At 50.9% G+C, this 13,043-nt stretch overlaps 1 protein-coding gene across 2 annotated transcripts in view; it reads left to right on the top strand.

Annotated features, from left to right (window-relative positions):
- Positions 1–13,043, top strand: part of LOC148474224 (tRNA wybutosine-synthesizing protein 4-like) — a 289,412-nt gene that overhangs the window by 69,733 nt on the left and 206,636 nt on the right. For both annotated transcript variants that reach the window (XR_015872909.1, XM_088458915.1), the window contains exon 3: positions 3,187–3,311. Coding sequence is in view for 1 of the 2 variants with exons in the window: in XM_088458915.1 (XP_088315041.1) it covers positions 3,187–3,311 (125 nt within the window). In the remaining variant the exon portion in view is untranslated. The remainder of the gene's footprint in view (positions 1–3,186; positions 3,312–13,043) is intronic.

Here is a 13,043-nt window from a genome sequence, read left to right as displayed (position 1 = left end):
TGATGGACTGCTTCTGGATGAGTCTGACCCTGAGCTATCTCCTCTAGAGGCGGGAGGTAAAGATATATATATATATATATATTATGTATGTTCCAGGGCTAATACAAGCTGTAAAATCTGCCCTGACCATTGAGGCGGATGAGCCCCCTGCGCATAAATCTAAGCAAGCATATTTCATGGAAGAAAAAGTGACTGAGGCCACATTCCCATTGTCTGACCAATTGGTGAATCACTTGGAAGTAGCTTGGAAAACAACTGGCTAGAACTCGGTCCTCTCCCAGGCCATCCACCACCAAGAAATCTGCCAGGCCTACAAAGCAGCCCTGGAGTACCAGACGTCCGACTGCCAAACCTGATGGCAAGTCCTCCGCTTGACGGTACGGGCCTCCTCCTAAGGGACCCCAGGGCGGGAGGCCGACTTCTTCAATTCGCCCAGTACTGGTGTCAAACTGCCACGGATTCCTGGGTGAAGGAAGTGGTCTCTCTGGGGTACGCCCTCTTTACACAGAAGGCCTCCCCATCAATTCTTCTGTACAGGACTACCGAAAAAATCGGACAAGGCTGTGGCTATTCAAGAGTGGTACAATCCATGCTGCAGGCAGGGGTCATTGTACCGGTCCCGTTGTCCCAAAGGAATCGGTATGAAATACCACCGGCTGCATGGCCAGCAACGGCAGCCCGACAGATGAACAGATCCCGGCAGCGGCAGCCCGAAAGCGCTGGAAATCCTGATCGTTCTCAGGTAAGTAATAACCTAACGCTAACCCTCCTTAGGGGAGCCTAACCCTAATCCCCCCTGTAAGTGCCTAACCCTACCCCCCCCCCCCCTTCCCCACTGCCTAAACCGAAGTCCCCCGGGAGGGTGCCTAACCCTAAGTCCCCCAGGGGGTGCCTAACCCTAAGTCCCCCAGGGGGTGCCTAACCCTCCCTCCCCTAGCCTAACCCTAACCCCCCCCCTCGCGGCTGTCGGCATCCCTTCGATCGGGATGCCGGGTGCTTGTCTCCCGGCGTCGGGAAAATGACAGGCGTCTAGATATAGACACCTGTCATTTAAACCACGCCGGCATAAAGCAGTCGGGAAGCCGGCTGTTGGGATAACGTCAGCTGGTTTCCCGATTGCATCCCGTCCCAAAGGGGGAACGGGTTATTATTCCAGCCTTTTTCTAGTCCTGAAACCAAACGGTTCTTACCATCCTATTCTCAATCTCAGGTCCCTGAACAAATTCCTCAGGGCACCAGGTTCAGAATGGAGACCCTATGCTCTGTTATACTGGCTATGGAACCTGGGGATGTTATGGTATCCCTGGATATTCAGGATGTATACCTGCATATTCCTATTGTTTCAGCTTACCAATGTATTTTCAGGTTCGCTGTGTCACAACAACATTTCCAGTTTCAGGCTCTGCCGTTTGGCCTTGCAACTGCACCTCGGGTGTTTACAGAGGTCACGTTGGTAATGGCAGCCCATCTGCGGCTGCAGGGGATCCGCCTGTTACCATACCTGGATGACCTCTAGCTACTAGCAGGGTCCTCAGAGGTACTTCACCACCACCTGCAGCTAACGATATTTGTGCTCCAGGTACACGGGTGGTTGATAAATTGGAAAAAGTCCTCACTGATTCAGTCTCACAGGATGCTCCATTTGGGAGCCCTGTTGGATTCACAACAGCAAATGATTTTTCTGACGGCAGAAACGATCTCCACTGTGCAGACGCGTGTACGCAGATGCCTTCACAATCGCGTCAGTCCACTCAGCAATGCAGTTACTGGGATTCATGGTATCGACATTCGACATGGTGGAGTATGCCCAGTTTCATTCTCTGCCTCTGCAGCTATTGACTCTCTCCAAGTGGGACCGATTTCCCCATCGGGACTCAAATGATGGTGTTCTCTCCGGAGGTACGCCTGGCGCTGACCTGGTGGCTACAGACGGCACACCTCACCAAGGGGCTTCCCTTTTGGATCACGGACTGGGTGCTTCTAACGACGAATGCCAGTCTTCGGGGCTGGGGTGCAGTGACGGGTCCACACTCCTTTCAGGAAAGTTGGACCGCAGAGGAATCTGCGCTTCCTATCAATATATTGGAACTGCGGGCAGTCTTCAGGGCTCTGCAGCAAGCCAGGCTGTTGCTTCATGGAAAACCTGTGCAAGTACAGTCGGACAATGCCACGACAATGGCTTATCTAAACCGTCAAGGAGGAAATCGAAGTCAGGCAGCTCTGACAGAGGTGTCATGCATTCTGACATGGGCGGAAGGCCATCTCCCAGCCATATCGCCAGAGTGCTGAATTGGGAAGTGGACTTCCTCAGCCATCACGACATGCATCCAGGGGAATGGTCTTTTCACCAAGAAGTGTTTCAGTTCCTAGTGGACAGGTGGGGCCTTCCAGACACCAGTGGTCTCTTGGTGGATGCTCAGTCAGTCAAGTGGACTTTCCAGTTTGCCTGTTTCCTCCAATCTCCCTCCTTCCTCGAGTACTTCGGAAGTTCAAACAAGAAGTCCTGGTGGCTCCAGCATGGCCCAGATGTCACTGGTACTCAGATATTCAGAGTCTCTCCATAGACACTCTGTTGCTGTTGCCTCAATGTCAGGACCTGTTTCAAAGTCCTTGCCTTTACCCGGACCTGGGTCGTCTGTCTTTGACGGCGTGGCTCTTGTGACACCCCTCCTAAGGTCCAAGGGTTTTTCCAGCTCTGTGGTTAACACTATGCTCGGAGCAGGTAAACCTGCCTCTGCTAGGATTTTCCACAGGGTGTGGCATACCTACTTTGACTGGTGTCGTCCTAGAGGTTACCCCACATACAGTATCACTGTGATCCCTACTCTCCACTAACTGCAGTCACAGGGTTCCCTGACCCCACATATCACTGTGATCCCTACTCTCTAGTAACTGCAGTCAGAGATCCCTGACCCCACATATCACTGTGATCCCTACTCTCTAGTAACTGCAGTCAGAGATCCCTGACCCCACATATCACTGTGATCCCTACTCTCCAGTAACTGTAGACACAGGGTCCCCTGACCCCACATATTGCTGTTTTTTCACAGGAATAAACCTAATAATGCAGGCAGGGGATGGCAGAGGAAACCTTTACGCTATAACACACAGATGTATAAGTATTGACTTCTGCCGGGTCCAGGTATCAATTTCTCTGTAATATGTAATTCCTTCTCCTCTCATCAGGTGCAGAGTACGAATGACTTCAGTACTCTTAGTAAAGTCTCTGCTGCATCGATGGGTTATTTTACAGATGAATTTCAGAAATACTTTGTTTGTCGGCCGTGCAGAAGATCTCCGCTCATCCACAGGTGAGATATACTGCAACATTATGCCAACACACCATGCAATAATCCTGTATAGCTTCCTAGTGATCATTAGTTCCTACCCAGCCCAGAAGCCCTGGTCATAGACATGCATACTATGGTAATATACATATACTGTTATTGTCATTGCACTTGTTATCTCAATGTCTACTGTGCCTATTAGGGTGTACATAATACTTCTATATTCCCATAACTAACATATGTCCTCATATGCTCTAACTGAGCACCAGAATGAATCCTGTGCAATCTCCACACCGCGTCCTCTGTGGAACGTATAGCCACTCGCTGCCAGGGCGCTGTGACCAGACGACCACGCTCTGCTGATGGAATAGTCCCTGAGTAAGTTCCTCTCACGATCAGTAACCACCTGCTACTTACTCCTCCCACTGCGCTGCCACCACCAGACTCTTCTTCTGGCACCTGGAACTGCTACTCGCACAAAGGCTTCTACCACCGGCACCTGTACCCACCTACCCAAGAAAAAGAGTTAGAGAGATCCATGGTCAATATTCTGCTGTGTATAATATAACTAAGAGTGAGTAAAAACTCTGGCAGGCCTACGGGGGCAGCCATGATAAGTAGGAGGGCCGCCGCAGTGAGCACGGACTGACCCTCCCTCGGTGTAATAGCAGATATCCAGACGAGAACTATGAGACCAAAGTGGGGAAGGGTCCATTTGAACAGCCGTTAAATTCGGCCAATTGAAAGGAGGTTTTGGGTTCAGATGTCTAAACCCGGAGTGGCAGAGATGGGCGCCCATGCGTCGTCCAGTTCTTCACCGATCCTGAAGAAGCCAGTGGGAGCTTCATGGAGAGAGTGACACCCAGAAAACCTGGCGCTGCACCTCCTAAGTATTGTTGTATGTATGCTAAATAAACTGCAGCCTAGAATAAAAAGTGGGAAAATATATCTACATCACATATAACAAAAAGTCATTCAAGGCGCTGCTGAAAAAGCTAAATATATTTAATAAATGATGATAAAATGTATTACTACATCTAAACAAGGTATCTCTACTACACTAACATAGCAGCATAATTCTCACTAGTAGCATCTAGTAATGGAATATATACATATGTCAGTTACATTAACTCTGATAAATCACATATATATAATAATTACAACTGACCGGTAATCCAATTGATATTCTGTATTTGCTTATAACCACAGATTGTATCCAAATAGTATCTTTTTCACATATCGAATCTCATTGTAACATTTCATTCAATGCTTACTGTATATAAATTACTATGACGCGTACTAGAGAACTCCAGGTATTTATAATATTATTTCTCCATCACCTCTGTGTGTTTTACCGCCGGACCCTTGCCCGGCAGAGGAGGAAATCCCGATCGTCCAAGGTAAGTATTGTCTAACCTAATTCTACCCCCTAACCCTCCCTTAGGGGTGCCTAACCCTAACCCCCCCTTCCCCTAGCCTAACCATAACCTCCCGGGGGGGTGCCTAAGCGTAAGTCCCCCCGAGAACCCTAAACCTAACCCTCCCCCCCCCCCCCCCTCGGCTATCCGCGCTCTGCGCCCGGCGTCCCTTCGATCGGGATGCCGGACGCCGGTAAAATTTAGACGCCTGACCTTTAACACTCGACGGGATTAAGCCGTCGGGTAGCCGGCTGTCGGGATTAGGTCCGCTGGCTTCCCGACTGCATACCCTGTGTGACACAGGCCGCCATCTCTAATTATACCGTCTATCACACGGGTGTTCCGGTTTGCTTATCTCTTTCTGCCGGTTTCCCTTCTTCCACGGGTAATCTGGAAATTCAAACAGGAAGAAGGGACGCTCCTGTCGATAGCTCCCGCATGGCCCAGGCGGCACTGGTTCTCAGACCTTCAGGGTCTGTCCGTGGACAGTCCTCTGCGGTTGCCGCTATGACCGGACCTTCTGTCACAGGGTCCCTGTCTTCACCCGGACCTGACTCGGCTGTCTTTGACGGCGTGGCTGTTGAGACGGCCATGTTAAGGTCCAGGGGCTTTTCCAGCTCTGTAGTGCGAACCATGCTAAGAGCTCGGAAACTGTCTTCCGCGAGAATATACCATCGTGTGTGGCATACGTTCTTCCAGTGGTGTCGACCGAGAGGTTATGCACCTCGGGAATTTCGTCTGTCTAGAGTGCTAGCCTTCCTACAAGCATGGACTGGACCATGGGCTTCGCCTTGCTTCTTTGAAGGTGCAGGTTTCTGCCCTGTTTGTCTGGTTCCATCGTAGGATTGCTACAATCCCTGATGTGCGCACCTTTATGCAAGGTGTTCTGCGAATTCAGTCGGCTTTTGTTCCACCTGTGGCGCCTTGGGACTAGGCTGTGGTCCTGAGGGCTCTCCAGGGACCGCCGTTTGAACCACTGGGCTCAGTGAATCTTAAATGGCTAACAGCTAAGACTGTTTTCCTTCTGGCCATCGCTTCGGCCAGACGTGTTTCTGATTTAGGGGCTCTTTCTTGTAGACCCCCTTTCTTGATTTTTCATGGGAGCAGGGCAGTGCTGCGCACTCGTCCTGAATTTCTTCCCAAAGTTGTTTCCCGGTTTCATATTAACAAAGAAATCGTTGTGCCGGCTTTTAACTCACCTGGTCTTTCAGTGGGTGAGGCCACTTTGGATGTTGTGCGGGCCTTAAGGACTTATGTTGACCGCACTTCTTCATTTAGGAAGTCGGACGCCTTGTTTGTCCTCTATGGCTTCCGTAAAAAGGGTTGGCCTGCTTCAAAACAAACTTTGGCAGCTTGGATCCGTATGGCCATTTCAGAAGCTTATCTTCATGAGGGCATGCCGGTTCCATCCTCTGTGAGGGCTCATTCCACTAGGTCTGTGGGTCCTTCGTGGGCAGCTCGACGTGGTGCCTCTGCAGTCCAGATCTGCAAGGCTGCCATGTGGTCCTCGGTCCATACATTTGTGATGTATTACGCGTTTGACACCTTTGCCTCTCAGGATGCTTCCTTCAGGCGGCGGATTCTCCTTTAAGCACAGGAGCGTCCCCACCCTGAGGAAACGCTGGTGTGCTGAGACAATAGGAATATGCAGGTAGGCATCCTGAATATCTAGCGACACCACCCTTAAAGGTGGGTGGGACATCCCCAAGGTATCCTGCTTTGGGACATCCCAAAGATATCCCGTGGATACCCTATGGACCCTGAAGTAGAAAATATGATATGGTAAGAACTTATCTCTATTTCTACGAAGTCCATAGGGTTCCACAAGACTCCCGCCCTGTCGCACCTGTGCTGCAGATGGGCTTTACTCTGGTCACCGTTTTTTCCGTCTCTCTCTGATGAGAATGTAATTCTTGTGTGTGTCCAGATCTTATTTCTCTCTCTTCCTTCTCCTCCTCCGGCCTATGGCTTGGTACGTAACTGATATGCCTTGGCTCGGGGGCGGGGTATAGAAGGGGGACCCTAGTGCATCCTGGGAGGCTGAAACTTAACTCTATCGTGCCCGATGCCTGACGTCATCACCTTTACCCCAAGGTATCCTGTGGAACCCTATGGACTTCGTAGAAATAGAGATAACAAGGCTAAGTTCTTACCATATCTCATATTTTTCCTGAAGCTCATTGCAGGAAATGGGAGACCCCACTGGCGGTGGGTTCCCATGTCACCCGCTTGATCAAAAGCGCAACGCTGCTATTACTGTCTATCTCTTCTTTAAAGGATCCCACGGACAGGAAGGTGGAGACTTGTTTGAAGTCCATTTACTCTCTTTCAGGGGCGCTGTCTCGCCCGTCCATGGCTATCTCCTGCGTGGTTAAAGCCATTGAGAGCTGGGCTAATGCCTCGGAGGATACCTTTACTGACGATGCTCCGGATATCCAGAGAGCGTTAGTAGGACAGATGAAGGATGCGGCTTCCTATATTGGGGAAGCGTCATTGGATGCCAGCCTGCTAACTTCTAGGGTTTTGGCTGCGGCTGTGTCTGCTCGTCGGTCCCTGTGGCTGAGGTCCTGGAGGGCTGATGCAGATTCTAAAAAGGGTCTGGAGGCCTTGCCTTTTAATGGAGAATTGTTATTTGGTCCAGACTTGGACAAAATAGTAGATACCTTGGCTAAGTCCAAGTCTGCTTTCCTCCCTTCGGCCTCTGCACCGGCTAAAGTGAGGAGCTCTGCTGTTCGGTCCTTTCGGGTTCAGGGTAAAGCCAAGGGTCAGTTCTTCCCGAGACATTCGGCGACCAAGGCAGTTCCCAAGCCCAAGAAGCAGGCATGGAGTGCTCGGTGCCCTTCTTCCAAGCAGGAGGATAAACCTGCTGGCTGATGGGACGGGCCTCCCTCTGGGGGACCTCAGAGTGGGAGGCCGACTTCTCCAATTCGCCCAGTGTTGGCACAATACCACCACGGATGCCTGGGTTCGAGAAGTAGTCTCTTAAGGGTACGCCCTGTCTTTTCGGCTCAGGCCGCCCCACCAGTTTTTTTTGCACGAGTCCTTCTCTGGACAAGACCAAAGCTTTCCAGATTCAGGTAGCTATAGATTCCTTGCTACAAGCAGGGGTCATTGTTCCCGTTCCGCAGTCTCAACGCGGGACATTGTACTATTCTACTCTGTTTCTGGTGCAGAAGCCCAATGGTTCTCATCGCCTTATCCTAAATTTGAAGTCTCTGAACAAATACCTCAGAGTTCCCAAAGTCAGGATGGAAATGTTACGTTCCATCATTTTGGCGATGGGACCCGGGGATTACATGGTCTCCCTGGATATGCAGGGCACCTATCTCCACGTGCCCATAGCACCGGCACACCAACGATATCTGAGGTTTGCTATCCTGCAACATCACTACCAGTTTCGGGCGTTGCCTTTTGGCCTTTCCACGGCTCCGAGGGTGTTCACCAAGGTGATGGCAATTATGGCAGCCCACCTTCGGGTTCAGGGTATACGGCTGCTGCCGTATCTGGACGATCTTCGGCTGCTGGCGAGTTCCCCGGAGGTGGTACTTAAACATCTCCACTTGACCATTGCTTGTCTTCAAGCACACGGGTGGTTGATAAATTGGACGAAGTCATCTCTGATCCCATCACAACGAATGGTCCATTTGGGAGCCCTTCTGGATTCTCGTCAGCAGCGGATTTTCCTGACTCCGGAAAAGGTGTCCTCCCTGCAACTGAGGATACACAGTTGCCTGAGCAGTGCCAGGGTGTCGGTCCACTCGGCCATGAGAGTCCTAGGGTCCATGGTGTCGACATTCACCATGGTGGAATTTGCCCAGTTCCATTCCAGGCCCCTGTAGGGGCAGATTCTATCGGAATGGACCGGGTTACCTCACCGGATCCGATCCCAGACGTTGGTCTTGTCCCCGGAAGTGCGCCTGTCTTTAGCTTGGTGGCTTCTGCCAGCTCATCTCATCGAGGGTCGTCCCTTTTGGATCCCGGACTGGGTTCTGCTCACTACAGATGCCAGTATCCGGGGTTGGGGGGCAGTGACCGGCTCGTTGTCTCTTCAGGGCCGTTAGTCTGCGGAGGAAGCAGCTCTTCCCATAAACGTGCTGGAGCTGCGGGCCGTGTACAGGGCTCTGCTGTTGTCAGGCATCGGGCGGTTCATGTGCAATCCGACAACGCCACCACGGTGGCGTACATCAATCACCAGGGAGGAACTCGCAGTCGAGCAGCGATGTCGGAGGTGTCTCGCATCCTGGCTTGGGCGGAGTGCCATCTTCCTGCGATCTAGGCAGTCTTCATCCCGGGAGTCCTCAATTGGGAGGCGGACTTCCCCAGCCGTCACGACGTGCACCCAGGGGAATGGTCGTTACATCCAGAGGTGTTTCAACTTCTCGTGGACAAATGGGGACTGCCGGAGTTGGAACTGATGGCCTCCCGTCACAACTACAAGTTGCCCGTGTACGGCTCAAGGACAAGGGACGCAGGCGCAAGTCTGGTGGATGCGCTGTCGGGGAAATGGGCATTTCACCTGGCATACCTGTTTCCTCCGATCTCCCTGCTACCTCGGGTACTAAGGAAGATCAAACAGGACGGAGGTACATTTCTGTTGGTGGCTCCAGCGTGACCCAGATGTCCTTGGTACTCCGATCTCAGGAGCTTGTGTCCATCAACGCTCCATACCTTCTGCCTCAGCGTCGGGACCTGCTGTCTCAGGGGCCCTGCCTTTACCCACATCTGGGTCGGCTGTCTTTGACGGCGTGGCACTTGAGACAGCCGTCTTAAGGTCCCGGGGATTTTCAAGCTCTGTCATCAGTACCATGCTGAGGGCGCGTAAACCTGCCTCCGCCCGGATTTACCACAGAGTGTGGCACACTTAATTTCAGTGGTGTGAGTCCAGAAACTTTGATCCCCATGTGTTTTGGGGGATTCTAGGATTTTGGCATTTCTTCAGTCAGGTCTTGACCTGGGTTTACGTCTTGCTTCCCTGAAGGTTCATGTATCGGCTCTGTCTGTGTGGTTCCAACGTAGGATCGCTACATTGCCTGATGTTCACACCTTTTTCCAAGGTGTTCTTCGAATCCAGCCTCCCTTTGTGGCTCCGTGGGATTTGGCGGTGGTTCTTCGGGTCCTGCAGGGACCTCCTTTTGAGCCTCTTGAGTCGGTTGACCTCAAGTGGTTAGCACTTAAGACTGTTTTACTCCTGGCAATTGCCTCAGCCAGGAGGGTATCAGAGTTGGGGGCACTCTACTGTAGTCCCCCCTTCTTAATTTTTCACCAGGACCGAGCAGTGCTTCGCACTCGTCCTGAGTTTTTGCCTAAGGTAGTCTCTTAAGTTCCACATCAATCAGGAACTTGTGGTGCCAGCTTTTCAGTCTCCTGATCTTACAGCTGGTGAGGCTTCGTTGGACGTTTTCCGTGCTCTCAGAATTTATGTGGACCGGACTGTTTCTGTTAGGATGTCCGATTGGTTGTGTGTCCTCTTTGGTTTTTACAGGAGGGCTTGGCCTGCCAACAAACAAACTGTTGCCCGTTGGCTTTGTTCTGTTATTCGTGAGGCTTATATACAGGAAGGTTTACCTGTCCCAGCCTCTGTTAAGGCTCATTCCACTCGGTCTGTAGGTCCTTCTTGGGCTGCTAGACGTGCTGCCTCCGCTGTTCAGCTGTGTAAGGTGGCCACTTGGTCTTCCATTGAGACAATTTTGAGGTTTTATGCGTTTGACACCTTTGCCTCTCAGGATGCTTCCTTCGGGCACAGGATTCTCCTTTCTGCACAGGAGCGTCCCTGCCCTTAGTTGAACTGCTTTGGGACATCCCCATGGTCAACCCTGTGGACCCCCTATGGACCCTGAAGTAGAAAACAAGAGATATGGTAAGAACTTACCTTTGTTATCTCTGTTTCTACGAAGTCCATAGGGTCCACAGGGCGCCCGCCCTGACTCACCTGGCTTCAAATGGACTGTGTGGCTGGTCACCGGTTTTCTGTCTCCCGTTTCTGTGAGTATGGTTTCTCGTGTGTTCCAGTCTTCCTTCTCTCTGTTTAGTCTCCTCCTCCGGCCTTGGCTGCTTACCAACTGAGGTGCCTGTGGCTCGGGGGCGGGGTATAGAGGAGGACGGACCCAAGTGCATCCTGGGAGCAGTGAAAGCTTTAACTGCGTGGTGCCCGTGGATCCAGATCCAGCTATACCCCAAGGTCAACCCTGTGGACCCTATGGACCGTAGAAACAGAGATAACAAAGGTAAGTTCTTATCATATCTCTCGTTTTTTAGTGTAGTAGATATACCTTGTTTTGATGTATTAATACATTTTATCATAATTTATTAAATATATTTAGCTTTTTCAAAAACGCCTTCAATTACTTTTCTATTTTTATTTCTGAAGGGCTGGACAACGTGGGATGGTATTGCCCCAAGAAGCTTTGCACTTCTGTAAGTGTCTGGTGAGCTTCGCTGGTCCTTGAAAATCCATGGGAGAGGTTGTAAATCTCCTTCCTGATGGTACCCATGCCTGCAGTAGGTCTCCTAGGTGAGGAGCTCCTGGCAAGTTAGGAAAGGATGGTCAGCAAGTGTAATCTGTAATGCCGGGATAAGGACGTATGCTGTAGCTGTATGAGGCACTCCGAACCTCGTGCATGCTGAATGCTCCCTCCCTGCAGGTCTCTGTGAGAGAGGCCAGATGATGGAAAGCAGCCATGGAAGCTACTGAGCTGGGACTCTGGACATTCCCATGGATCTCCCCAGCTGCCTCTCATACCCTCGCCCTGGTCCATCTGCTTTCATCCTCTCCCCTTCTTGACTGACACTTAGTGGATGACTCAGAATTGCTACAGACCAGGAGAATCCAACTATTTAATTAAAACAAAGCGCCCTGAGGGCTCAAGGATGGTGTCAGCACAATGTGAATTCTGGCCAGTGCTGGGAATGTCAAAATGAAGAAATTCAATGAAGTGTGTGTAATTTGTGGGAATAACTAGGACTCTCTCCCTACCTAGCAAAACCGTATCCAAGGGAACATGCTTGGTACCCCAACTGTTTTTCCACTTTCTCAGTGAGGTGAGGATTGAGCCCCTATTGCACTCTGTCTTCTGGTTTCAAGCTTCTGGCCCATCATGCAGCTGTTTTGTGACCCTCTACAGGGCCAGTCACAGGACAGGAGTTTGACTGAGGCAAAACACCTTTCATATAGTAACACAGATGTCCTAAGGCGAGGACAGGAACCTGCCATGGAGCAGAAGGGCAGAAGCCGCTTGATATTGATTTTCAGTATGAATGCAGATCATTGAAGTGGGGCCTCTTTATCCTTCATTTTGGTATCAGAAAAGTTACCTTAGGTATAAATGGCTTGTGCTAGCCAAGCATTCTTAGTGATGTAACTTTTTGATTCTTTGATGTCAACCCTTCCTATCATTGTGAAGCAAAATTCACCAAGCGTTGCAATATTCACCCACTAATAGGGAATGTGAGCTCGGGTTTAGACAGTCATGAGTCAAGTTAATGTTACCCTACTGATGAGATGTTGTAAATAATAGTAATGCCACTCAGACCAAATATCTGAACCTGTAGTTCCTCTCATACTATGTGCTCGCCTGAGGAGCAAGTGGGGTGAAGCTACCATCTGTGGGATTCTGACTGAGAAGTCAGAAGCCCCCTTATGCGGGCGATGATAGTACAGTGCCGTTTAGCCATGGTTAGCCCTGGTATAGCTAAGCCGGTCTCTCCTGGGAGTCAGGGCCAGGTGCATAGGGCCGCTCACCATGATACCAGAGCATAGACAGAAGTGGGCCAACTCTATCTGCAGCATATCTCATGTTTGCTGGGCCCTTGGTGCCAAACAATTTGTAGACCACCTGACCCTCGGTCAGGGTTTTGTGAGTATGCACAGTAGCTGTCTTGCTGTGATCTATTGAAAATCATGCCTCAATCCAAGCTTTTGTTGACTGCAGGGTTAGTCACAGAGACAGTCCCAGATTGCCCATTCCAAGGGTATCAGCAGACATGGGGACCCCTGACCCAGAAGGGTCATTGACAAAAGCATGCTGTGTCACACACGCACGGATGTGCTTAGTTGTCCTGCTTGGGAGTGCACAAATTTTTTGTGCCGTGCTTTACCATCCTGTCCCTCTGAAGGAGGCTTCTCCCGCTGAAGCATGCAAGCTGTGTCATTTTGTACTGGCCTATTGCATCGTTAACCATTTTTGCCATTGCAGGAGTGGTTACCTTTTGCCTGGTTCCTTTCAAAGGGGAAAGACTGGACCGGCACTGGGGACTCAGGGCCTGATTCAGACCCGCTCGCAAGCTGGTCGATGGTGGCCCAGTGCGCATGTGCACGACAGAGCCGGCTCCGTCGTGCGCA

The sequence above is a fragment of the Taudactylus pleione genome, unplaced genomic scaffold (assembly GCF_031769625.1).
Source record: "Taudactylus pleione unplaced genomic scaffold, aTauple2 ptg000867l, whole genome shotgun sequence".
Classification (NCBI taxonomy): Eukaryota; Metazoa; Chordata; class Amphibia; order Anura; family Myobatrachidae; genus Taudactylus; species Taudactylus pleione.
This window is presented reverse-complemented; position numbering and strand designations above follow the sequence as displayed.